Source organism: Cibotium barometz, chromosome 7, assembly GCF_041138505.1.
Source record: "Cibotium barometz isolate CiBa-2024 chromosome 7, ASM4113850v1, whole genome shotgun sequence".
NCBI classification, from domain to species: domain Eukaryota; kingdom Viridiplantae; phylum Streptophyta; class Polypodiopsida; order Cyatheales; family Cibotiaceae; genus Cibotium; species Cibotium barometz.
This window is the reverse complement of record NC_141052.1, coordinates 30,303,476-30,328,375: the sequence shown is the minus strand read 5'-3', so window position 1 is coordinate 30,328,375 and position 24,900 is coordinate 30,303,476. Positions and strand designations below refer to the sequence as shown.

Sequence of the window (24,900 nt, the reverse complement as noted above, 5' to 3'; positions counted from 1 at the left end):
AAGACCACATGTTCCGACAATGCCCAGATCGCAAACCAAAGCACGAGGACAAGCACACCAAAGCAAATGTTCATGCAGTTCCTGATGTGCAAGGTAATACAGGTCATGATGCAAAAGACCGTATGGTTTGCAAGGCTTGGGGGCAAATCAAGGATCAGCCCGCACTTTTCATGTTTGATGATTGTGCAACTGACAATTTCATCTCTATGCAAATGGCAGCTGCATTGGGTATTGAGGTTGAAAACATGGGACCTCAGATTGAAGGCGAAGCTGCATTTATTGGCAAAGAGGTGCAGGTTACCCCTTTGATTGGGAAGTTGCGTATTCATATTCAGGGATACCTTGATAATGAGCATTTCCTAGTTGCTCCTCTGAATGGATGTGATGTATTGTTGGGCAAGCCGTGGCACCATAGGCTTGAGCCCCGCAAAGACTACAAGTCCAATATGATTTCTTTTATGCATAAAGGCCGCATGCATTTTATTGATGCTGGCAAAGAAGGGGATTCCATCCCACTTGTATCACACATCCAAATTAATAAAGCAATGAAAAAGAGTCTTTCAGCGTACTTGGTTTTTGTGCGTGATAGTCTTCTGCCAAATCATCAAAGTGTGGATGCTATGTCTAATGATAGGCTGAATTTTCTTAATGCATTCAACGACTGTTTTGCTGACTCGTTGACAAGTGAATTACCTCCCCAAAGGCCCGAAGATCACCGCATAGATCTTGTGCCAGGTAGTTCTCCACCTAACAAACCCGCATACCGAGTAAGTGCTGCACAACAAGAAGAAATTATGAAGCAGGTAAACGAGTTTTTAGAGAAAGGTTTGGTTCAGCCCAGTTCCTCACCTTACTGCTCTCCTGTGCTTCTTGTTCAAAAGAAGGACGGATCATTCCGTATGTGTGTTGACTATAGAGCTTTAAACAAGCTTACCATCAAGAACAGATTCCCAATTCCACGTATTGATGATATCTTGGATAAGCTTGATGGCTCAGCTTGCTTTAGCAGACTTGATTTAAAGAGTGGTTATCACCAGATACGCGTGGTGCCACAAGATGTCCATAAGACTGCATTCAGGACAGCCTTCGGATTATATGAATTCTTGGTAATGCCTTTTGGTCTCACCAATGCTCCAGCTACTTTTAATCGTATGATGGATAGGATATTCCGACCCCATCGCAGGTTTACGGGAGTCTTCTTTGATGATATCTTGGTTTTCTCCAAGAATGAGCAGGAACACAGAACTCATTTGATCACAGTGTTCGAAGAGTTGCGGAAGCATAAACTTTTTGTCAATGCTAAGAAGAGTGAGTTTTTCCTTTCAGAGATTCATTATCTGGGTCATATTGTATCCAAGCATGGAGTTACAATGGATCCTGCAAAGATCGAGACTATTCGGAATTGGCCCGAATTGCAAAACGTACATCAAGTACGTAGTTTTCTGGGATTATGTTCGTACTACAGGCGTTTCATAAGGCATTTTGCTATGATTGCCACTCCTCTACATGATCTCACGAAGAAGAAAACTGTTTTCAAATGGACTTCAAAGAAACAGGATGCTTTCTTGCAGCTCAAGCATGCGATCATATGTGGTCCAGTATTGATTGTTCCTGACTTGCACAAGTCATTCGTGGTTGAATGTGATGCTTGTGGTGATTGCATAGGAGCTGTCCTAAATCAAGAAGGGCATGCAGTTGCATACGAGAGCCGTTGTTTGCATGATGCTGAGCTTCATATGGATATCTATGAGAAAGAGCTCTTGGCTGTAATTCACGCCTTAAAGATTTGGAAACATTATCTTCTTGGGGCTGAATTTGTAGTCAAGACAGATCATCAAAGCTTGAGATACTTTCTATCTCAAACCAAGCTTTCAGAGAAGCAGATGAGAATGGCAAATTTTCTTTCCATGTTTCATTTTCAGATTGTGCATACTCCAGGAAAGAAAAATGTGGTGGCCGATGCACTAACTAGGAGGCCTTATATTGCTGCAGTCTCAGTGGCCTCTCATGGAGATCTATCTGCTATGAGAGATTTCTATCATTTGGATGCTGATTTTTGCCATATATGGACTGATTTAATGGCTGGTCATTCACATGCCTCTTATGTTATCAACGAGGGTTATCTAATGAAGAATAATTGCGTATGTGTGGTGAAGGATCTGCGTCCAAAGGTTATGGACGAATGTCACGCTCCACCTTATGCTGGTCATAGAGGTATCATGCCTACTACTCGCATGATTCAGAGGTATTTCTTTTGGCCAAGCATGCGTAAAGACATTGAGGCTTATGTGCGTGCATGTATTACTTGCCAAAAGGTGAAATTTGACAGGCAAAAGCCTCCAGGTTTGCTTCAGCCATTGCCTATTCCCTCGCAACCTTGGGAAAGTATCACGATGGATTTTATTATGGATTTGCCTAGATCCCAGCATGGGAATGATGCTATTTGGACTATTGTGGACAGGTTTAGCAAGCAAGCTCATTTCTTGCCCGTCAAGAAAACCATTAAAGCTGATCATATGGTAAAGCTTTTTCTTGCTAATATTTTCAAGCATCATGGTATGCCTAAATCCATTGTTGGGGATAGAGATCCCAGGACTACAAGCCTATTTTGGAGGGCTTTATTTGATAATATGGGTACTAAGCTTGAGTTTTCATCAGCTTATCATCCCCAAACGGATGGCCAAAGTGAAGCCGCAAATTCAGCCGTGTTGGATTTGTTGAAGTGTTATGTGGCAGATCAAAAGAGTGCATGGGAGAAGTATCTTCCACTTGTTGAGTTTGCCTACAACAATACAATCCATGCTTCCACAGGAAAGGCTCCGTTTGAGATTCTTTATGGCAGAGTGGTCTTGCCACCCATCCTTCGTACCAAGGATGAAATTTTTTGCAGCTGATGAATATGTTCGTGACTTGGATGTTGCCTTTGGTCAGGTGCGGACAGCCATTGCAAGATCTCAGGATAAGCATAAAATGGCTGCTGACAAGCATAGAAGGGACATGGAAGTCAAAGAAGGTGATTGGGTATTGCTGAAATTTGAGAAGGCTAGGCTTCGGAAGAGGCCAGGACGAGAAGGATCATATCCTAAGCTTTCTCCTCGCTATTATGGACCCTTCAAGGTGATTCACAAGATCAATGAAGTGTCCTACAGACTTGCTTTACCTAGTCATTGGAAGATTCACAATGCTTTTCATGTGAGTCTATTTCGGAAATATGTGGGGCCAGATCCTGATGAGCCTGTCACAGAAGATCCGCCAGAAATTGAAGAGCTTGAGGAGATCCTCCAGCCAGAACAGATTGTTTCTCACAAGGAGAGAAAGCTACCTGCAGGAAAGCTTTCCAGGAGATACCTTGTGAAGTTTAAGAATTATTTGCCTATTGATGCCAAATAGGTAAATGAAGATTATTTTGCAGATTATCCGCAATTGTTGCAGGCATATCTTGAGGCTTTTCAGTTGAGGTCAACTCTTTAGAAGCCCGGGGGGATGTCACCAATTGGCCGACCATTTGGTCCATTCCTAGTTTTTGCGTCTCGTTCACTTTCCGGTGTCTCATGTGAAGAGGCCAGTATTTTGCTGACATGGACGGGAGCCAGACTGGTGCCACCCGTGTGTTAGCAGGATGGTGTCGTATGGACGGGAGCCAGATCAGGCCACCCGTGTATGACCTGGACTGTGTTCGATCCATGGGACTGTCACGCCATGGAAGAGCCAGTATTCGTGCCGTGTTTTACCTATGGGACTGTCACACCATAGGAAGACCAGCTCTTCCATGGCGTGACAGTCCCATGGATCGAACACAGTCCAGGTCATACACGGGTGGCCTGATCTGGCTCCCGTCCATACGACACCATCCTGCTAACACACGGGTGGCACCAGTCTGGCTCCCGTCCATGTCAGCAAAATACTGGCCTCTTCACATGAGACACCGGCCTGGCCTCAAGTGAACGAGACGCAAAAACTAGGAATGGACCAAATGGTCGGCCAATTGGTGACATCCCCCCGGGAAACTCGTGCTTGGAACTGTGTCTTACCTATGGGACTGTCACTCCATAGGAAGACCAGGTTTTTATGTTTTTATGTCGTGCCAGTTTTGTGCCGACAGATATTTTGTACATGTTCCATGAACGGGAGATATGTCCATGTTACTTTTTGCACATGCACACATATTTTGCATGTTTGAAACTGTTTTCGCATGACATGTATTTGTGTGTTTGCCTGCCTGACGTGTTACTTACTGAGCGGGGACGCCTGCCAGTGAGTCGTGAAGTCTGCTCTGTATTCTGACGAGTTTTAGTGCATGTGAACAGGTGGTAAGTATGTCACACTTGTTGTTTTAATATTTAAATTCTAACCCCTTTGTTTTATAAGGTTAGGGGATTTAAAAGTGGGCACCCCCTTTGGGCACCCACTTAGGGGCCAAGGTGGGGAGCCTCACTTTTAAGTGAGTGTGGGGGTGGGCATGGTCACCAACCCCCACTAGTCCCCCTTCATGCATGCGTGGAAATCCAAAGTTAACTCCACTATATTTTTATTAATAAAGACTCCCACCTTCAAGCGTGTATACGGATCACATCTATCTGGCGGGGTGAATTCATCAACTGGCGCTGGCTGCTCTTTTCATCTACAGCATCTGGCGGCTGCTTCACCTCCCAAACAAGCGACTGTTTCTCCCTCTCCTCTACAAGGCGACTGACATACTGCTGCACCCACAAGCGGCCATCTCTTCCAACGTGGCTGGTGGCTGTACACGCCTCAAGTGACTGCACATACCCTCTGCTACGGCTGTTTACTCCACGCATGCTGCTGCTCTTCACAGGCGGCTGTCTATCTCTACAGGCGACTGCACCATAGGCTGACGGCTGCCCACTCTACAGGCGGCTGTGTGTTCTATCTCTAGCCAGGCTACGCTGCCTTTCCTTCTGCAGGCGGCTGTTACCACCAGACTGCTGCGCTATCTTCTCATACTGACGGCTGTGTTCACTACTGCAATCAGTCGTCTTTCCCTTTTACAAGTTGGTGCTACAGTAGGCGGCTGTGATTACTGGCGGCTGCCCCCACTTGAAGCAACCAGGCAAGAGGCGGCTGTGTCCTTTGTGGCGGTACATCATCTCCCGGGTGTTCTACAAGGAAGACTTCGCATCACCTGAGTGGCTTCATCATTCCGCAAGTTTTGGTCTTTTATCAACCAACTACAAGTAAGTGATTTTCAGATTTGAGTAAAGCATTTTATGTTTAAATCTGAGAAGGGATTCATCCTTCTACGGCCACACCCGTTCGGTGCCGGGTTGTCCAAGCTGTATTGGCAAACCTCGGTCCAAAGATGCTGAGATCGGGAGAGCCAGGCGTTAGTACGAGAGCGCCTGTTTGTGCGTGGTCTCGGAACACCAGTGAGGCGCTCTCCGCGGAGTCCAGTGAAAGCACAGGACCGTAGCGATTGGACCACATTAGTGGTCGTTCTGCTTCGAGTTTTCTTCATCGAAATCCGAGCCTATTTGTTTGGTATTGTTTTCATATGTACATGGACATTATCTGGTTCTCAGAACCCATGGAGCATTGTATTCATTAAATACTCCCAATAAATATATCATATATTGAGGGGGGGGGTCGGCCCGTTCCGGCCCCAGTGCTGGTGTCCATTTTCCATTTCATTTCATTTAAATTTCAAGTTGTTTTAAGTTGTCCATTTCAAATTTGTGGTTTTAAAGTTGTGCTATTAAGCGTGTGGGTGTCCAACGGAGTCTTTCCCACTTGACGGGATCAGTTTCAGAGCATCTGGAAGGTCATTGTAGAGAAATATCGGATACTTAACATGTGATAGGGCACACATGGGGTAGCGGTCCAGTGGCTAGTTGTTGCAGTAACTGTAGCAACCTATTTGTACTGCTGTTGCTGCACATTTGTGTACATGCTGCCCATACTACTGCTGTACTTCACCCATACGTGCCATACATGCTGATTGTACTGCTGTGCACAGGTCATACAGGCACTTCAGCATCCAGCAGTACAGTCCCGTGGACAGCCAGCAGTACAGTCACGTCAACAACCAGCTGTACATTGTTGCCACCTGTACTATGCTTGCTGTCATACTTCTGTGCTTACCCGTACCTGAAGAACAGCACCTGTACTATCTTGAATGGAGGTTACAGTTATGGGATATACTGGTTGTACCATGTGTACCGGTTATTGTACTTGCTTCTGGATTTTGATTTTGTTTTTTCCCTTGTGGATGGTTCTTATGCCTCTTAGGTGTACTGTGGTGTTTCATTGGCCAGAGGGCGGAAGGCTTTGTTTGAGTTTTGGCCTGGGTGGAGTTTACTGAAGATCTTCTTGGTTGCCTTTCTTTTGGCCACCACCTGAACCTCGATAGGATACCATGAGAGATGTGCAAATTGAAGTCATGCTTATATGTTTCATGGCTTTCATAGGTTCACAGGTGTCCTATGGATATCTTTTGGGACTTTGTATATGTAAATTGGATAACCAGGCCTGTTCTATGTGTGGGAACAAGGCAGGTCCCCAAAGCTTGTAACTAATAAATACTCCTTGGTGATATGACATGAATTCCAAGTGGGGGTGCTGGTCTATTCGGGTCCCAGTGTGGTGTCAAATTCCTATGTGTACCTGTGATTTTAAGTGGTTAAACTGTGTGCCTTTATTTTAAGTGTTTAATCGCATTAATAGTCATGTGTGGACGCAGCTTGGTGATAGAGTGACTGGGGAGATTTTTGAGATCATTGGACCCCGTCATGCGCGAGCAGGAGTCCGCCAGCTTGGTAGACCGGATGGATCGGTAGCTACTGAGCTCGGGGAGATCAGAGCCATTGCCACTGCTTTTTATAGTGACCTGCTTTCAGCGGAGCCAGCCACCACTGAGGATCGTGATGTTTGCTGACAGACTGTGTGGGCCCATGTGCAGAGGAGGGTCACAGACCATATGCGTACAGTTCTAGGTGCGCCTCTGTCAGAGATTGAGCTTGCCGAGGCCTTGAGGGTCCTGCCGCGACATAGTTGCCCAGGGGAGGATGGACTGACGCCGGCCTTTTTTATGCGCTATTGGGACCTTTTGGGGCCAGGCCTCCGCAGGGGCTTTCAGCATGTTTTGGACACTGGGGTGATGCCGCAGAGCTTTTCAGAGGGCTTGATCTATCTTATCCCCAAGGGGGAGGGAGTATCAGATGACATTCGGCATTGGAGGCCTATTACGATCCTCAATACTGTCTACAAGGTCTTAGCAAAGGCCTTGAGTTTGAGGATCCAGCCCTTCTTGGGGGAGTTGATTCATGCTACTCAGACAGGATTTGTCAAGGAGCGCAGTATCCTTGACAACATCTTTACTTTCTGGGAGGCGACGGCCCGAGCTAGGTTTCTTGGCGAGGACTTGGTCGTAATGCTTCTCGATTTTGAGAAGGCATACGATAGAGTTGATTGGGGATTCTTAGAGGGCACTATGCTTCGCCTGGGCTTTGAGCCAGGATGGATCAGAGGGTTGGCAGCCCTGTATTCCACAGCTCGCAGCCAGGTGCTGATTGCAGGAGGACGGGGGCCGAGTTTTGAGCTGACCAGATCAGTCCGTCAGGGGTGTCCTCTCGCCCCTTTCCTTTTTCTCTTCTTTGCGGAGGCTATGAGTATGTATTTGACGGCAGAGGAGGTTGGTTTGAGAGGACTTCAGCTCCCAGTCCGGGGGGAGGATTTGCTTGATGCTGAGTTTGCAGACGACACGGGCCTATTTTTGCATGGCCAAGAGGCCAATCTCATTCGGGCTGAGCAATCGCTCCAGGTTTTTAGTGCAGCTTCGGGAGCACTGATCAATTGGCGCAAGACAGTGGCCTTTTGGATCAGTAGTGCTCCCACTCCGGCATGGAGCCCGGACCCCGGTTTTAGATGGATTCCTCCAGGTACAGTAGTACGGTATTTGGGATGCCAGATTGGCCTCGATTTGTCACCTGAGCAGCAGATTGCCCCGCTTCTTCTGAGCATTCGGAAGAAGCTATTGTATTGGAGTACAACTCGACTATACTTGGCTGGGAGGGTGGTGGTGGCAAATCAGGTGCTGTTAGCGACCATGTGGTACATTACGTCTTGCTGGATTTTCTCGAGCTCTTGCATCAGCCAGGTACAGAGGCTGATCAAGAATTTTCTGTGGTCTGGGCGGGACGGTCAGCCAGCTCGGGCAAAGGTTGCATGGGCAGTTATCACACTTCCGCTGGCTCAGGGCGGTTTGGGCATTATAGATCCAGTCGATCAGAGTAGAGCCTTATTGGGGAAGCTTATTGTTCGGGGGTTGCTTCCAGGCGCTGAGCCTTGGAAAGAGCTCCTCTTGCAGCGACTGCAGGCTCGGGCGCCCCCTGCAGGGGGTACTTGGGCACCAGAGATTCGCTGGATCTTCATAGAGATGAGGAGGACAGGCCTCAGTAGAGGATGGGAGGACAGATTTGCTTTGAGTATCCTGAGAGCTTGGGAGCTGCTGAGACCGGGGCTCTCTCAGCGGCCTCCTTCTTGTGTTGAGGAGCGGGCCAGGAGGCCGCTCATCTGGAGCCCAGCGGTTCGTACGGAGCAGGGTCATATGTTGGGTTCTCGGCCACGTCTAGCCTGGGGACCTTTAGCGGCAGGCCCAGCTCGTAGTTTTGGAGACTGGCAGGCTTTCTGCAGTCTACCAGAGGAGATCCAGGTGGAGAGGCTGAGTCACTTCAGAGGGGGGCTGATTATGAGGGATGATATTCAGGAGGCACTTACAGAGGAGTGGTTCACACCTCTCGAGCCAGTGGCCCCACGGTGGATGGGAGCCTTTACACAGTTGGAGATCCTGATTGCTGTCAGAGCTAGCACTGAGGATGGCAGATGCCTCTACTATGAGATTCAGGATGAGGGCAGACTCCAGAGAGTGGAGGTGGAGTCGCCTTTGGTTGCAGAGTGCACCTTTCAGAGGATTCGGGTAGTGGCTGCCGCTTCTCGGAAGTGGCATATTGACCCCGACCCTGCTGATGTGCTCCCGGATTGGCGAATATGGGCATATGCAGCGCGCCCCTTGGCCCGGCTACAGTGGGACCCCGGGGAGTACGAGTGGCATGATCCTTATGCATCCCTTGAGGCCACAGAGATCACCTTTTTCCAGTATACTGTTCGGCTGGGACGGCATATTTTGACGGCGAGGAGGACAGTTTCTCCAGCGGCAGCGGGGCATTGGCGATTGCAGGGACTCTCACAGGAGTTCCTGGAGGATTTCTGGGCTCGGCTCTGGGCTAGTCGGCAGGCCCGCAGGATCTCGGCTTTTCAGTGGCTGGTCGCCCATAGGGGCTCAGCAGTTGGCACTTGGCTTGTTTACAGCGGTCTTCCGGCGGCCTGCGTCCGATGCGGCCACCCTATGGAGACACAGAGACATTGCCTTTGGGACTGCCCTCAGGCACAGCAGATTTGGCTGCGGATGCTGCGTATTCTGGCCCCCCTCTCTCCAGAGGGTCTGTTTACGTGGGGTGCCGCTGCTTGGTCGACTTCGTCAGGGCCTGCTATGGGCTATGAGATGGAGCAAGGCAGTCAGGCCATCAGATTTATTAGGGACCAGCCTCGCCTGGTTCCGGCACCGGATTTCTCGTCCGCCAGCTGGACACAGGAGAGGGATTTACGATGGGAGCTCCTCAGCAGCCTCACCATCTGGTTCACCTGGAGGGCCCGGTGCTTTACGGCCTTTGAGGGGAGATTAGAGCCACCAGCAGAGACTGTTCGGGGGATTTGGCAGGAGTTGATCCACACCCTGCGTGGACAGTACGACCGCATCCGGGGAGGTGAGGTGATCTTACGGCGCTAGGCCTTTCACACCACTTGGCGCTGTGGCCCGTTCTACACCCTACATACGGGATCCCCCCGTTGGCACTACAGGCCACCTGTTTGGCTCTTCCCCCCCCCCCCCCCCCCTCCCCCCCCCCCCCCCCGATTGTATGATTTAGCCGCTCAGTTCTTTATACTGATGCTTGTATTTTGCAGCACCTAGGGAGTCTCCCGGGCTGCCATGATGTATTCACTGCTCTTCTCTTTCTTAGGAGCAGGAGAGATCTTTTGTAGCCCTACGGGCGTTTTTATATAACTAATGAAAGGATCTTTTCTCGGAAAAAAAAAAAAAGTCGTGTGTGAACCCGCAAATCGGTTACATTGGTATCATAGCACAACTTTCGTTTTAACTAAGAGAAACAGACCTGACCAAGGAATTCACTAGGGTATTAGTGTGGTTATGCCAAAGGCTTATCGGACCACTAGCGAGGCATCTACCAGATTGTGGGGGATTTGGACAGATGATTTGGAGGGAAAAAAATTTCACAAGTCAAGTGCTTGTGCAGGTTTTGCACAAATTCGGTTTGAGAACCAGACGGCTACCTGCTCCTGAGAGAGGATGAGCTATGGGAGAAATCCAGTATTGGACTTACGAATATTTGGCTACGACAGAAGGAACAGCTCTTCGTATTGAAGGACAAGGAATATTGGAATATTTGGCTAACATGTCTCATATTGGAGATCTGGTAGTCTTGCGAAACATACTTTGGATAAGGATTCTATTTTTTAGATTGCTCTTGTGCCCATGTTTTGGGTATTTGAGATCTTACATCGGCTAGTCTCAGCTTAGCCTTTTGATTTGGCTACCAGTTTGGAGACATAGGTAGTCTTGTACTTGTACGTGAGTTTGGATTATGGATCTTCTTCATGGACAGATGGACTTCCTTTGGATTATGGATCTTCTTCATGGACAGTTGGACTTCATTATGGAAGTATAGTATACAGGTTTATGGATTGTCATTGTGGATTTGTTTTTAGGGAATGTGGATCCATCTACAGATTTTGGGTTTTGTCTTGTGGAGACATGATTTTTCATTGGTCATCATTTCTCCATCGTGTGTTCTGTGGATGTTGAGAACCTTTGGAGTTTTCTGGGAGTTTTGGTTTGGAACCTTGGATTATGCAGGACGTGATGTTCTTGGACTTTTGGATTATACGACTCCTCTTACAATTCAGGACAATTGCTTGAGAAGAGGGGGCTGATATCAACATTTCCGGGATTTACAAGCATTTATCTGTATTTTACCAGATTTACAAGATTTATAGACTTTTGGACAAGCTTTAAGAATCACCTTTTGGGAGGCGATTGCATGTGCACAGTTGAGCAGAGAGGATACTGCAATTCTTCTTCTTGACCTTAACAAAGCCCATGACAGGCTGGATTGGGCTTCCTTGGAGGGCATTACTATGTTGCGGATGGAATTCTCAGCCTCTTGGCGCCCTTTATACTTGTGGTCACAATTAGGTTCCCATTTCACGGGGTGGGAGGAGATTGCTTCCTGAACTCTTGATCAGTGCGATAGGGCTGTCTCCCTGCCCCGCCCCGTTTCTTTCTCTTTGTAGCGGAGGTGATGAGTTGCTTCCTCCAGGCACAGGCGAGGACATAGTATTACAGGGCATCAGCCTCCCCATTTGCACCCTCGACAGACAAGCTGCTAGATACATAGTTTGCTGATGACACAACCTCCTATCTCTTCAGCATGGACGGAAACCTCCATCAAGTCGTGTGGTTTTCGGGTTGGTGCATCTCCCACCCCGACTTGGCACCTAGTTGAGACCGAGTGGATTCCTAGGAGCACCACGATTCACTACCTCAGCTGCCCTAGACATATCTTCCGAGGAACAGTTTGCCTCCCTCCTCTTGAGGTTTCAGAGGAAATTTTCTTTAGGAGTTTTGCTCGCCTCTCCTTGGCTGGACAGGTGGTGGTGGGCAATGAGGTAAGCTTTGCTTCAGAAGCTCATTGTTCGTGGCCTCTCTCTCAGGGCTTCCTCTTAGACTTTTGGTGGCATCTTTGGGAGGGCTTCCAGCCGCTCTTAGCCCGCTGTAGCCTTGCAGTTGGTACTTGGATGTTGTTGCAGGGAGGGCCACACAAAGAAATCCTGCAGGAGACTCAACGACACTGCCTTTGGGAGTTTCCACAGGTAGCACTTGGTGGCGGTTCCTCTGTCCATGTCCAAGGCTAGCACCCTCCACGTGGGGGGCGGTGGCACAGGTGACTGAGGGAGGGGAGGCACTGCACTATGAGGAGAATTGGATTGGTCTAGCACACTAGCTCTCTTACTTTCAGATCACGGCAGCCACATCTTAGCATCCTAATGGACCCTTGAGATCTGGGTATGTTTACTATGGGAGCTCATCATTAGCATCTATCTAGAGTGCCAGATGCAGCAAGGCTATCGACATTTCCAGTTTCCACACCCCCCCCCCTTCCCCCTGGTTGGAGAGTGTCGGGCACATTCCGAACAGACATCATACACTCTCGTCGAGGGACATGGGAGCACCTCATTGGCGACTCTGATAGGATGCAGTAGAGGCATGCATCATTTCTCCACATGTGGAGCCATGGACCATTCCTCACTGTGGGCTTGGATCCCTTGTCATGGCACTACAGGCCTGTAGTTTGGCTGCGCCCTTGCCCTCCCCCTCTTCCAGATGCAGACTCCCTCTAACTGCAGCCAGTCGGAGAGAGAGTCCCCTCCTCTTAGGTTTTCAGCTTTACCTCGCTAGAGGGATGTAAATATCGCTCCACCTTTGTGCCCCAAATTGGTTGAGATCAACCTACATTTTGGGATGAGGCTTTGTTTTTCTCCGGCTTCCAGCCGTGATTTTGTAAGGTTTATTCATACTTAATAGAAGTCTCATTTTTGCAAAAAAATATCACGGATGTTCTTTCTTTTATTACTAATTCAAGATCTTTTCTTGGCAAAAAAAACTGAAATGTTTCTTGTGGTTACTATTGAGCATCAGGAGAGGGTCTTTCTATGTATGGTTGAAGTTTAACCCCCTAGATCATTGATGGTCGCTCTATTAGTTAATAAACATATGTATACCCATGGGGGACTACTACCCCCTGTAGAAGTAAAATGCTCAAAGAATAGAAGGGGTGCTCCCTCCATGGCTGACTGCTCTTGGAGGGAGACTACATTGTGGGGAAAGGTGGGGAAACTATTTGGACTCAGGTGCATTTCTCTCTCACTATGGTCTCTGATGACCCTTAATGGCACTACAGGCCTCCAGTTTGGCTGCCCCCCTCTGCCCTCTCTTATTTTTTCGGTTCTACCTTGCTAGAGGGGTGTACATATTGCTCCACTTGAGAGATACTTTGTAGTCCGTGCTCCTGGATGTCAAAAAACTTGAAATGTATCTTGTGGCTGTCATTGAACTTCAACAATTGAAATTTGATCCTCTAGCTCATTGATGGCATCTCAAGAGGTTCTTTATACTACCCATAAGATATTACACATCAGGACATTTGCGTATTCTTCAGCTGCACCACCTAGTCATGTACTCAGTTTGGGGTATTATTGGGAGCTTGGTAATTTGGCAGATTTTGTGAATTGAAGTGCATCAAAAATTCTGTGATTTTTGGAAAGTTTTCAAGGGTAACTTCTACCTCTAATTGTGTGTAAGCACTTTATCGATGTGCTAGGAAGGTGTTCTAGAAGTCTCGGGCAGCCCAACAGAAGTAGCTTGTTTGAATTGGGCTATAAAGGTATGTCAGATCCAATGCTTCGAGTTACCATGATCCCATGTCTTAATGTTTTTCATTTATTTAGTCATTCAATGATATAATTTCAGGAGTCTTTTCATTTGTTTAATTAGTCCGTTATATATTTTCTTGTGGGTTTTTTTGGAGTTTTTAAAAGATTTAAGGCTTGTTTACTTCATAGAGAGGAGTGGGCAAGGAATGAGGATAGCTACCTATGCTACTTTGTGCCGTGTGGAAGGGTACTTTAGCAGAATCTCTTTTGAGGCTTAAGCAGATTACTCTAGATCATACAGCCACCTTAAGAGTGCTGATGGAAGAAGCCACCTTTAAGGAAAGAGATTCAATTGATTCCAGGAACATATTGACGAGGGAAAGTTGAAATTAGTGCAGCACACTTCGATTAATGGGTTAAAGCAAAGGTGAAGGAGAGAGAGCAGAACTCAGCCCATGATATGAGAACCCAAACCCTAATATTCCATTCAGAAAAAAATCCATATGAATCAGTACATACACACCATTGCATAGCATATAAGAGGAAACTTGTGGCAAACGGTGGAATACTTTGAAGTGCTGATGCACTACCTAAAGGCTGTAGTAAAACTTTATGAGCAGGCTTTGAACACATGAGTCAGACTACTTCATAGCAGACTTCGAAGCAAGATTCACGGAGCAAATTAGCGCACAACTGCAGATTTCAGACATGTTTCAGAGACATCACAGCATCCAGGGGCGTTAGCCACAGATCTGTGCTGTTTTCTATTTGTTTCATTTACATTATATTGTTTGGGGGTTGAATTAGAAACCTCTAGTTCCTCTACATGGGATGTCTAGCATGATGCTCTCAGATTTTGGTCTCATAAACCTTTTTGGTCTCTCACAGATGTTAATAAGCTTACTTTCCTACTTTGTTTGGATGTAAACGGAGATAAACCAAACTTATGGGATATACCAATTTTTTCTAGGTCAAAATTTTCTCAACTGTGACATCAAAGAAGCAACTCAAGTTCTATCTGACAATGCATTACCGTTTATGAGAGGAGAGCTTTCATAGGTGCAAAATCCAGATTGCTCCCAGATTCTATTCAGCATTGCATTTGGGGTTTTCCAGAGGCCTAGAGATTATGGCAGACGATTGCATGGCTCATTTCTTTTATCAAGAAAGATCCATTCTATCTCACATGAGGCATAGTTGAAATTCCAAAATGAGTGAGGCGGAGTGCAAGGCCGGTGCTGTCTTCCTCATAGAATAGAGCCAGCCCCACCTCGGTGAACCAAGCGATTGACCCCCCGGTAATGATCAAAGAGTGTTGGGCTCCGAGATGTACAAACCGATAGACCTGCTGTGCTTTTGGGAAATTGTAAAGGTTGTGGTGTTGTGTCTCCTCGAGAGCATTACATTGGCCGCAAGAAGGTTTTGACCAGCAATGGCCATGTCAGACAATCCTTAATTTTCCAAAAGGTTAAGGCTGAAAGGGTCAAATTACCAGGCAAATTGCATCCTCTTGACATTCCTCAAATGAAGTGGGAATGCATCAATATGGATTTTATTACCAGGTTGCCTTCAATGAGCTAGCAACAAAAGGAAGACGATCTTCCGGGGGCAAAAGCTCCCAAAGCCAATGCCAAGAATCAATCAAGAACAATTGAGAGGTCTTGGGCCCACCAGTGGGTGGGAGCAACCGGTGCATGTGCAAGAGAAGAATGCGGTGGCCTAGTTGAGCCTAATACTGCAAGAATGGGATGCCAGGGCTTGTGGGGAATATTGGGGTCCCTCCACTGCCAATTGCCTGCAACCGTGAGAGGGGAGGGGTTGATGTTTTACTCATGGTAATGAAAGCCAATTACCCTCACTCATTTTGGTGGGGGGGGGGGTAGATGATAGTCCTTTGAAAATGTCATGCTAGTCGGCTTGGCTGCCAACTACAAATGCGGAAGGGTAGGAGTCCTCTCAGATGCGGAAGATTGCTAGGTGTAGCCACCCTGGCTGCCCACTCCTGCGGCCACCTTGGTCTTTCACTTTTGGACCAAACAAAAGTGCCAACTACCTTGGACTGGTCCAGCCCATTGCATTGACACTTGGGGCAGTGCACCACTTGCACTGACACTACAACAATGCACCACCACGCTCCTTAGCACTGACAGCAGGGCCACTTGATGGTCACCCTAGAAGAACAGAACAAGAGAGGGGCTTGATGCTGCTGAGCATAGGTGAAGCGCAGCTTCTGCTGAACGCAAACAAGAACGATGCCTGCATCTCCTGAGCAGAGCGGGCTTTGCTGACTGCTGCTGGGCCATTGGGTGGATCTGGTTGTCGGGGCAGGAGGCGATGGCAGGAAGCGATGGCGAGCAAGTGATGAGGCGTTTGAGAGGAAGGGAGGAGCTTCGTCATCCATATGGCCAGGAATCTCAGTCAATTAGCTCAGCCATTTGTTTAGGATAAGTTTCATCACAACCCTTATTTCTTGGCTTCACACTTCACCACAGATAGGGGTGCTTTCACATGAAGCTAAAAACTTCCTACCCATCTACTGCACCATCAAGTCTTTTAAGCTAAATTCCATTTCAAAAAGAGTAAGTTTTCAGTTCATATTTGAGTCATGACTTTGCTGTCTTCTAGTACATTGTTCATGGATAAGTTCAAGGGGGGAGGCTTTCCCACATGGCAAACCAAGATGCAGCTGCTACTTATGCGTGAAGGAGTCTGGGAAGTTGTTGAGAATGACACAATTGATGTACTTCATCAGCCACCACAGAGAAAAATTTGGAAGCAGCAAAATGCAAAAGTCATTCCCCTCATTGGTCTGTGCTTGGCGGACTCTCAAGTTTTTCTGAAATTGAAGTTTTATGAGTTGAAAATGCAAGACAATGAAGAGCTAAGTGATCATCTCTCCAAATTTAATTCTCTTGTTCAACAATTATCAAGTTGGAAGTGTTCTCTAGATGATGAGGACAAGATGGCAGTACTAATCAAAAGCATGCAAGGCATTTCTCGCTTTGAGCAAACCATTGAAGTATTATGCCTGGCCGCTACTACATATGATGACTTGGTTGCTCTTCTCATTGAGAAAGACCGCCGGAACAAGGAAACCACTTCTACATCCTTGACCTCAAGCACTAAAGAGGCGCTTATCTCCGCCAACAGATGGAAAGCCAACAAGAACATTATCTGCAGATACTGTAAGCGGAAAGGTCATATTGAAGCCAATTGCTTCAAGAAGAAGGAGAAAGAACAAGAACAACACCATGCTAATCTTGTTGTTGATGAATCACCAGACGAGCTTCCCGAAGATCATGCACTTTCTGCCCATGTCACCCTCGATGAGGATGACAAAGATTATTGTTTCTGATTTCTTCTGTGTGTATGGGTGCTCTGCCCTTGCATTATGCATAAAATGGATGAAATAAACAGTGTGATGTGTGATGGTCAATAAGGGTCCTCTGCCTTGGGTTGTCTCCCAAAAATGTGTATTGGTTTTACTTTGATATGATGTATTGACACCCATTTCAAAGTAAGGGGGGGTGACGAGTGATGGTTCTCACTGCGGGTCGCAAGCTGACTTAGAAGTCACTATGACACAGGAGGTGTTGGATAGTTGGACTTGCTCTTTGCAGTCTTGTGGTGGAGGGGGATCGGTCTACTCCTTGCGTGTTGGGTCTCACACTCTTTGCTTTGAGGGAGGGATGTTGAGGAAATCATAGTCAAAGAGTGTGTATTTGTTAAGGTGCCTCGGACCCCGTACCTGCCCCTTTACCCACACCCCTATTGGAGCACCCCAACTCTTATGCAACTCTTGCCTCATAGGATGTGGATCCTTCTTTGGAGGATGAGGCTCTGCAGCATAGTTTTTCCATACGGCATGTATCATGTAATATGTTACATAAGTAGAGAGCATGGAGTAGGCAAATGCCAAAACCTGTCACCTATAGCCTGTAGGCTGTGCCATGTGGAGTGTGGACAAGCATGAGGAGGTTCAAGCCTCAAGAAACTAAATAAAATATGAGTGGAAGTGAGCAAAAACATGGATGATGGAGTGCTCACTGCTCAGTGGGCAAGCCGCAAAACCTGTAGACGGACTCCTGAGCAGCAGTGAGGAAAAACATAAGTAGGAAGTGGACAAAACATAAGTAGAGTGTGGAAGAATACTAGGTAGCCCTAAGCCTCATCAAAGCTCCCCTCATCCTCAGGATGATCAATCAATGGGCTCCTCGTCCTCATCTGCAAACTCCTCCTCCTCATCATCATCAAACTCATAAGCCTCGGTAGCAACCGAGCATGATGTCCCAACATGGCTAGAGGATGGCTGGCCATCTATAGAGGGTGGAGCAATTGAAAGAGGCTACAAAGCCTCATTTGCCTCTACAATAGCCTCTTGCAAATCTTGCAAGGCAATCAAGTGCTCCTCATCTTTTTCTTTGTTAAGCATATTCGATGTGATCTCCACTCTCTCATAGCCTCTTTCTTTGATCTTGGAGATGAGCCTCAAGTTTGTGTGTATGAAAACAAGCATCTCCATATGAGAAGGGAGAAGCCTGTTTCTTCTCTTAGTATGAATGAGAGAAAATGTGCTCCAATTTCTTTCACATGGGGAGGCACATGTGCCTTGAGAAAGCACCCTAAGTGCAAGAGCTTGTAATTTGGGTGTGCAAGCCCCAAATGTCTCCCACCATTTCACACCCTCTTGCATTCTTTTCTCATATTTTGCAATGGGACGAGCAAATGTGCCGCTTTCTCGCTTATACTTGTCCAGCTCATCAATGAGATCTCCTTGCAAGGCCAAATCACCCTTAGTGTATTTTTCCAACAATGTCATCCATCCATCATGCACCTCTGAGTCACTATCTTGCTCTTTTCCTTTCCATATAGGGTGCAAGATATAGCCCACAGCATGCAATGGTGTGTGCATCATTTCCCATCTACCAATGCATAGGTCTTCGATCTCTTTCATCTTATTGGCCTCAATGCCTTGCATGTTTTCACTTACTCTTACCATACGATCCGTAAGCTCATACATGGGGCCCATGGTGGCTCCTTCCTTGCCAGCAAAGCGGAGCATCTTCAAAATGGGAGCACATATCTTGACAATGGTTCTTGCCTCTTGCTAAAAAGATGCAGAGAACACAATGCCTGACACCTCAATTGCCTGAGGGGTCTTTGATGCCTTCATTTTTACAAATTTATCATCAATCATCAGCTCTGCATACATCTGTTATCCAAGAGAGTAACTAGCATAATAAAAAAGTATGCAAACCGAGTTGCAGAAGGCTTCACCAAGTCCTTCTTGCTGAGTTTTCTAAACAATGCCAACACTATGGTCTGTAGGAAATATGAAAGCAAGAACAAACTGAAATGAAACAAGAACACAAATGAAAGACAAAGAGTTACCTTGAGATGAGTGTAGACAAGACACAAGATTGATACTTTCATTGATGTGACACCTACAATATATAGGTGAGAAGTACAAGATTGAGTAGACTGACTTATGGGATAAATGTAGAGGTGCCACATGGCACTAGACTCAAGACACAAAGACTCAACTGAAAATAGACTAGAGAAATAGTACACCTAGTATGCACTTATTTCCAACACCCTCCTTAAGTGGACACTAGAAGGAAGACAAAAAGACAAGACTATGACAAAAGATAAGACCAAGATAGAGAGACTAGACAAGGATTGAGAGACAAGCTAGAAGACAAGATGGACAAGACTAGAAGACGGACATAAAGACTGATAGACTGAGAGACAAAAGATCCTGAGACACCCCTCCTCAAGTGATATCCTCATATGGGTCCACAAGGGTAGGGACAAGATGGATCTAAAACAAGACACAGTCAAATTGATAGACAGATAGACAGACAATAGATAGACAGACAGACAAGACTAGATAGACAGAAGACTGACTGTAGACAAACAGATGGACCTTGAAGACATCCCCTCCTCAAGGGCAATCTCTGCCTCTTGGGTAGGGACAAGAGAGAGGTCAAAAAGCATAATGAGTAAGACACTAGAATCCCTTGACCTACATCATCGGTGGTCAAAGTGGTAGACAAGAAAGGTGAAGTAATCAGAAAGCCCATTCCTCATCATGTGAGGAATGAACAGCAAGATCTGCTGATGTAGATGCTGCAGCAACATGGGCTGAGGTAGATGCAGGGGCTCATGTAGAGGTTTTAGAGTAGGAGTCCTTCTCCCGGTGATTATCATGGCCACAAATGGTGCATGGATGAGCCTTGAAGCAGTCCTTCTCCATATGATTAGTTTTTCCACAATGGGTGCACGGCTTTCTTACCTTAGAACCTCCTTTCTTTGTTAAAAATGTGGTGTCAGTTACCTTTTGTTGTTTTGTTCTTTCCTCTTCTTGGAGAGCATTGATGATACCTTCAAGAGTAGGATTATTGTGATACTTGAAGGTAGTGACAAGAGTAGCATAGGTGTCAGGTAAGCTTTTGAGAAGCACAGCAATAGCAATATCTTCGGAGATGGGGGACTTCACTGATGCAAGCTGAACCATAAGACTGCGAAAATAATTGACATGAGAGGCTATAGTAGCTCCCTCCTGCATATATAGATCAAAGAATGAGATCATAAGTGCAATCTTAGAGTTTTTAGAGCGGGGTCCAAAAAGGGTATCCAAAGTGATCCATGCTCGAGAAGCAGACTGTATGTCGGAGATGTGATGAATGTAATCATCTCCAAGACCAAGCAAGATGATAGCATAGGCTTTGTCATTCTTGGCAGTAGGAGCATAAGTGATAACTTGCTCAATGTCGGAATCTTCGGGAGCAGCATGGTGAACAACATCCCACAGGCCTTCTTTCATAAGATGGCACTTGATTTTGATTTGCCAAGTATGAAAGTTGGACCCATTGAATTTGTCGATAGACAGGAGAGAATGAGTAGAAGAGGCCATGTGGGAAGGTCTTACCTCTTGCTAAAATGCAAGGGCAGTGTCTATTCCCTTACAAGATTGCAGAAATGAATGAGAGATCCAAACTGTTTTTAGAAGCCGGCTCTCTCACCACTTGTCAGGGCCATAGCATGTGACAGCCCATCAAAGCATGAGGAACTAGCAGTTTACAGATATGAGGATAAGAAAAGGATTGACCAGCGAACTGAAGGAGACAATGCACAGTACCTTGTAGACTCTTCAAGAGGAAGCGATGGCAGAACTGAATGCAGCAAATAGCTCGTTGGAGGAAAGTCGATCTGCAGCTTCTTCTAGATGATGCGCACCCTTGAGTCGATGAAGAAGGCAGCCAAAGGAGAACAGTATGGCGGGCTGTATGAGTCTGAACAGGGTGGACAGCAGGAAAGTGGGCGGACAGAAAAATTCAGGCCGGCGGGTTGCTTACTTGATATGACGAGCTGCATGTGCAATACTAGAGGACAGAAGCTGAAGCAAACAACATGCAATACTAGAGGACAGAAGCTGAAGCGAACATATAGAAATGGTGAAATTAAAGAAAAACGTGAGGCAGCTCCCAGCTAGGCGGCGGCCAGCAGCAAAGGCGGCGGCCTGTTCTGAACCAAATGACTGCAGCAAGAAGAGGGGCAGTCGCTCACAGGAAACAAGGGCAAAGATGAGAGGAGCCAAGATAAACCTGCTCTGATACCATGTAGGAAATATGAAAGCAAGAACAAACTGAAATGAAACAAGAACACAAATGAAAGACAAAGAGTTACCTTGAGATGAGTGTAGACAAGACACAAGATTGATACTTTCATTGATGTGACACCTACAATATATAGGTGAGAAGTACAAGATTGATTAGACTGACTTATGGGATAAATGTAGAGGTGCCACATGGCACTAGACTCAAGACACAAAGACTCAACTGAAACTAGACTAGAGAAATAGTACACCTAGTGTGCACTTATTTCCAACATGGTCTTCCTTGTGAGAAATGTGACAACTTGATTGCTTGGGTTAGCACTTTCGAAACCCAAGAATTTCGCCAATGTCCTCAAACAAGAGGTCCAAGCAATGGCATGCACATCTAGTGTAGAAAATGGTCGGCCACTCCTGTTCAACCAATTCCCCAGCCCGAACGCAATTCGGTGCGTTATCCATGCATACCTGCACAACATCTGCTTTAAATGCTAGAAAATAAACTCCCTAGATGTGTCCACAGATTACCATGAATGGAGCATACAAGAAAATTTATGATAGACCTACGCCTAGTGTCTGACCATCCATCAGAAACAATGGTGCATCCATATTTTTTCCATTTCTCGTGCACACCCATGATCTCATGGTCAATGCATTTGATCTAATCCACTGACTCAGTGGTGCGCAAGCAATGGTAAGATGGAGGCACATAAGAAGGATCGGCATGTCCAATTGCCTTCACCATCTCCAAAAAGTAAGGACTCCTCACTTTCAATGGGGAATGTCCTCCACATAAAAGAATCTATGCATTGCAATTGTTGCTTGCTTTCGTGCTTGTACATTCCATGCATTTGCCAAATCCTCCTTTCCTTTAGACATCTTTCTCTTCTTACATGATGACCCAACATCTGCACTACCGCTGACTTGTGTACTTCCCTGTGTGCCCATTGATGCGGATCCTGCACCCTGAGATAAATCTCCACCCACATCATCCACCAAAGCATCTACGAAAGTCTCTCGGCGGCCATGAACACTACTGTGACTGTCTACATGCAACCTCCTGCAAACACCTTTAACCTCTTCTGATACATTTGCACAAGGCCCCACACCATGGCCAACCAAGCCCAACAAATGTGCCCGAATGCGTAGCGGGCCTCCATCCCATTGATGAGGGCAATAATTGAATTTACAAGTGAATTGCCCTTTCCCAAGGGCCTTCATTTGGGTCACATATTTCCACTCCAGACGCTAGGATCGGGCCCATCTATAAAAAGGGAAATTTAGACAGAACTTCGCTAGAGGTTGTAGAGGCCTTCATTTGGGTCACATATTTCCACTCCAGACGCTAGGATCGGGCCCATCTATAAAAAGGGAAATTTAGACAGAACTTCGTTAGAGGTTGTAGAGGCCGACATTGGGCAGAAAATTGAACAAACTTGAGTGAGAAGTCTTGACTCTTGAAGTATGTACTATGAAGAGGGCTCAGGGGGAAAAGGCAGTGGGCACACGTGAAACAACTACAAGGTTGAAACTTGAAACTTTCAAGTTTCAACTTCAAGACTCAAGTCTCACGAGAGGGGGAAGGGGGGCGCAGGTTGTAAAGGGGGGTGTAGGCAAAAAAAAGGAGGGAAGCCTACAGGCTGTAAAGGAGGGTGTAGGCAAAAAAAAGCACAGGCTACAGGGTGCAAGCTAGAGTGGTGTGGTTTAAAAAACTTCAAAGTTCAAACTTCAGCTTGTAAATTTTCTTACCTTAAGGCTTACCTGGCTGCCGCTTTGAAGTTTGCTTTGCTTGGGGGCCTCAACACAGTCACGTACAGCAGCTGCGCAACACAACAGCATGTAGTGCCACGCATGTCAAATCGGTAGCCAAAAGTTTTGCAAACCCCCAATTTTTAGGGCACCATATGGAAAATCACTCCGTACGCTGGCGGACGCAAACGTGGGCGAGCGTCCGAAATTCCTAGCGGACGCGTACGAAAAAATACTGTGCTCTGCAAGCACAAGATTTGGATCCCTCGTAGGAGGATGTTGCATTACAATTACATGATGATCGCACCCTCGAGCATGATGTTGGGTAGTTGCATTGTCATGGACCTCTCCAGCTTTGAGGACCAGCCATGGCTTTTCCCCAGAGTGGGAACGAGAGGTAAGGTTTTCATCGTCAGATTTTCCATCCCTTACCTATGCGAGACATACCTCCATATCTAAACGGGGGTCCTTCGTCGACCACAAGATTTGGTCGTTCCTACTCTGAGTCCTTATGAGGATTGTCTCATGGAACATTCAAGGTCTTGGGGGTTTTTTTCCGCATCGGCGGAAACAAATTGTCAAAACTTAACTTCACAATGCAGTTACAAGTGGACCTATGGATGTATTGTTCTTGCAAGAGCATAAATTGGATGCTAGCGAGTGTGGGAGATCAGGCAAGCTTCTCTCAGGACACACCTTTTGGTTGCCAGCTATTGGTACCAAAGGTAGTGTGTGTATTTCTGTTTCAGCTTTGGTCTTGCCTGGCATCATTAGACATGGTGTCATTTTGCCTGCAAGAGCGCAGTGGATCCTTCCTATGCAGGGTGCTGCACGCATTGGTATTCTTATCCTCTATACTCCTAACCATAGAGGTGAGAGGATTTTCTTTTGGAAATCAATCACTACGGTGATGCCTCATGCTGACCATTGGACTATTGGTGGGGATTTTAACATGGTTGAGATGCCAATGGATAAAAGAGGTGGACATGAGGGCTTGGTGCATCCTCTTGAGAGAGCACCCTGGGAGAGGTTTATACTTTCCATCCATGGTAGAGATTGTTGGCATGAGGATGACATTCCGAGGAGACCATCGACTCTTCTCTATTCATGGTCTAGCAGGAGCAGGAATGTAGGATATATTTATGCATGTTTAGACCGATTTTAATTGGATGATTGGGTGATTGGGTGCTTGATAGAGGGGGCCATATTTTTATTGCTTCAGGCATTTCAAAATGAGATCATTGCCGAGTGGTTTTATGCATTAAAGATCCAAATTGCCATGGATCAGCACCCCATGTATGCATCCCTGATCATTTGTTCTTAGATGCAGAGCTACCACGTCGGATGCTTGATATTTAGAAATCTCATGATTTCTCGTAGGTCTCACGAAGCCTGGCATGTGCTCTCTGTGATATTAGTGACATATGTGCTCTTCATGTGATACAGGTGGTCGGACAAGATGAGGCCACACAGTTTTTGTGGGTGAGGATCCAGATAGAGAGGGCCCGAGACATCTACCTTGCAGTGTGTTACTTTGCACCCTCCAATTCTAAATATACCACCCATGGAGAGTCCCCGTACCTGCCCCTTTATGGTGACATTATGAAGTTTTCCAGTCTAGGGGACATCCTCTTGGCTGGAGACTTCAATGCCCGCACCGCAGGTGCACAGGTACCCTTCTTTGAGACAGATGATCCCATGTACTAGGAGATTGACACGATGGGTAGCGGACATCACGGGATACAGCAGCCCGCACAGACTATGGAGAGTATCTCTTAGCCCTCGGCGGGGCTCATAGGCTAGCCATTTATAATGGCCTGGCTAGATGGCCTAGATCAAACTCCTTCACCTCCTACCCCTTCGGACATGGAGCTAGTACAATGGACTACCTAATGGGATCCCTCTCTATGATCCCACTCATTTCGGAGTTTACCATCTCTCCTCGCCCCATCGGTGTTGCAGCTGACCATGCATACCTAGCCTTCTCACTCACATGCCGATACACCATGCAA

General features: G+C 46.6%; 1 protein-coding gene and 1 pseudogene across 5 annotated transcripts in view; one reads left to right on the top strand and one right to left on the bottom strand.

Moving 5' to 3' along the window:
* LOC147636880 (calcium-transporting ATPase 8, plasma membrane-type-like) overlaps positions 1-24,900 on the top strand; it is a 339,374-nt gene that overhangs the window by 205,073 nt on the left and 109,401 nt on the right. For all 5 annotated transcript variants that reach the window (XR_015266282.1, XR_015266281.1, XM_086800460.1 and 2 more), the window contains exon 10: positions 13,473-13,535. Coding sequence is in view for 3 of the 5 variants with exons in the window: in XM_086800460.1 (XP_086656586.1) it covers positions 13,473-13,535 (63 nt within the window). In the remaining 2 variants the exon portion in view is untranslated. The remainder of the gene's footprint in view (positions 1-13,472; positions 13,536-24,900) is intronic.
* LOC147636881 (uncharacterized) lies at positions 17,723-18,540 on the bottom strand (annotated as a pseudogene).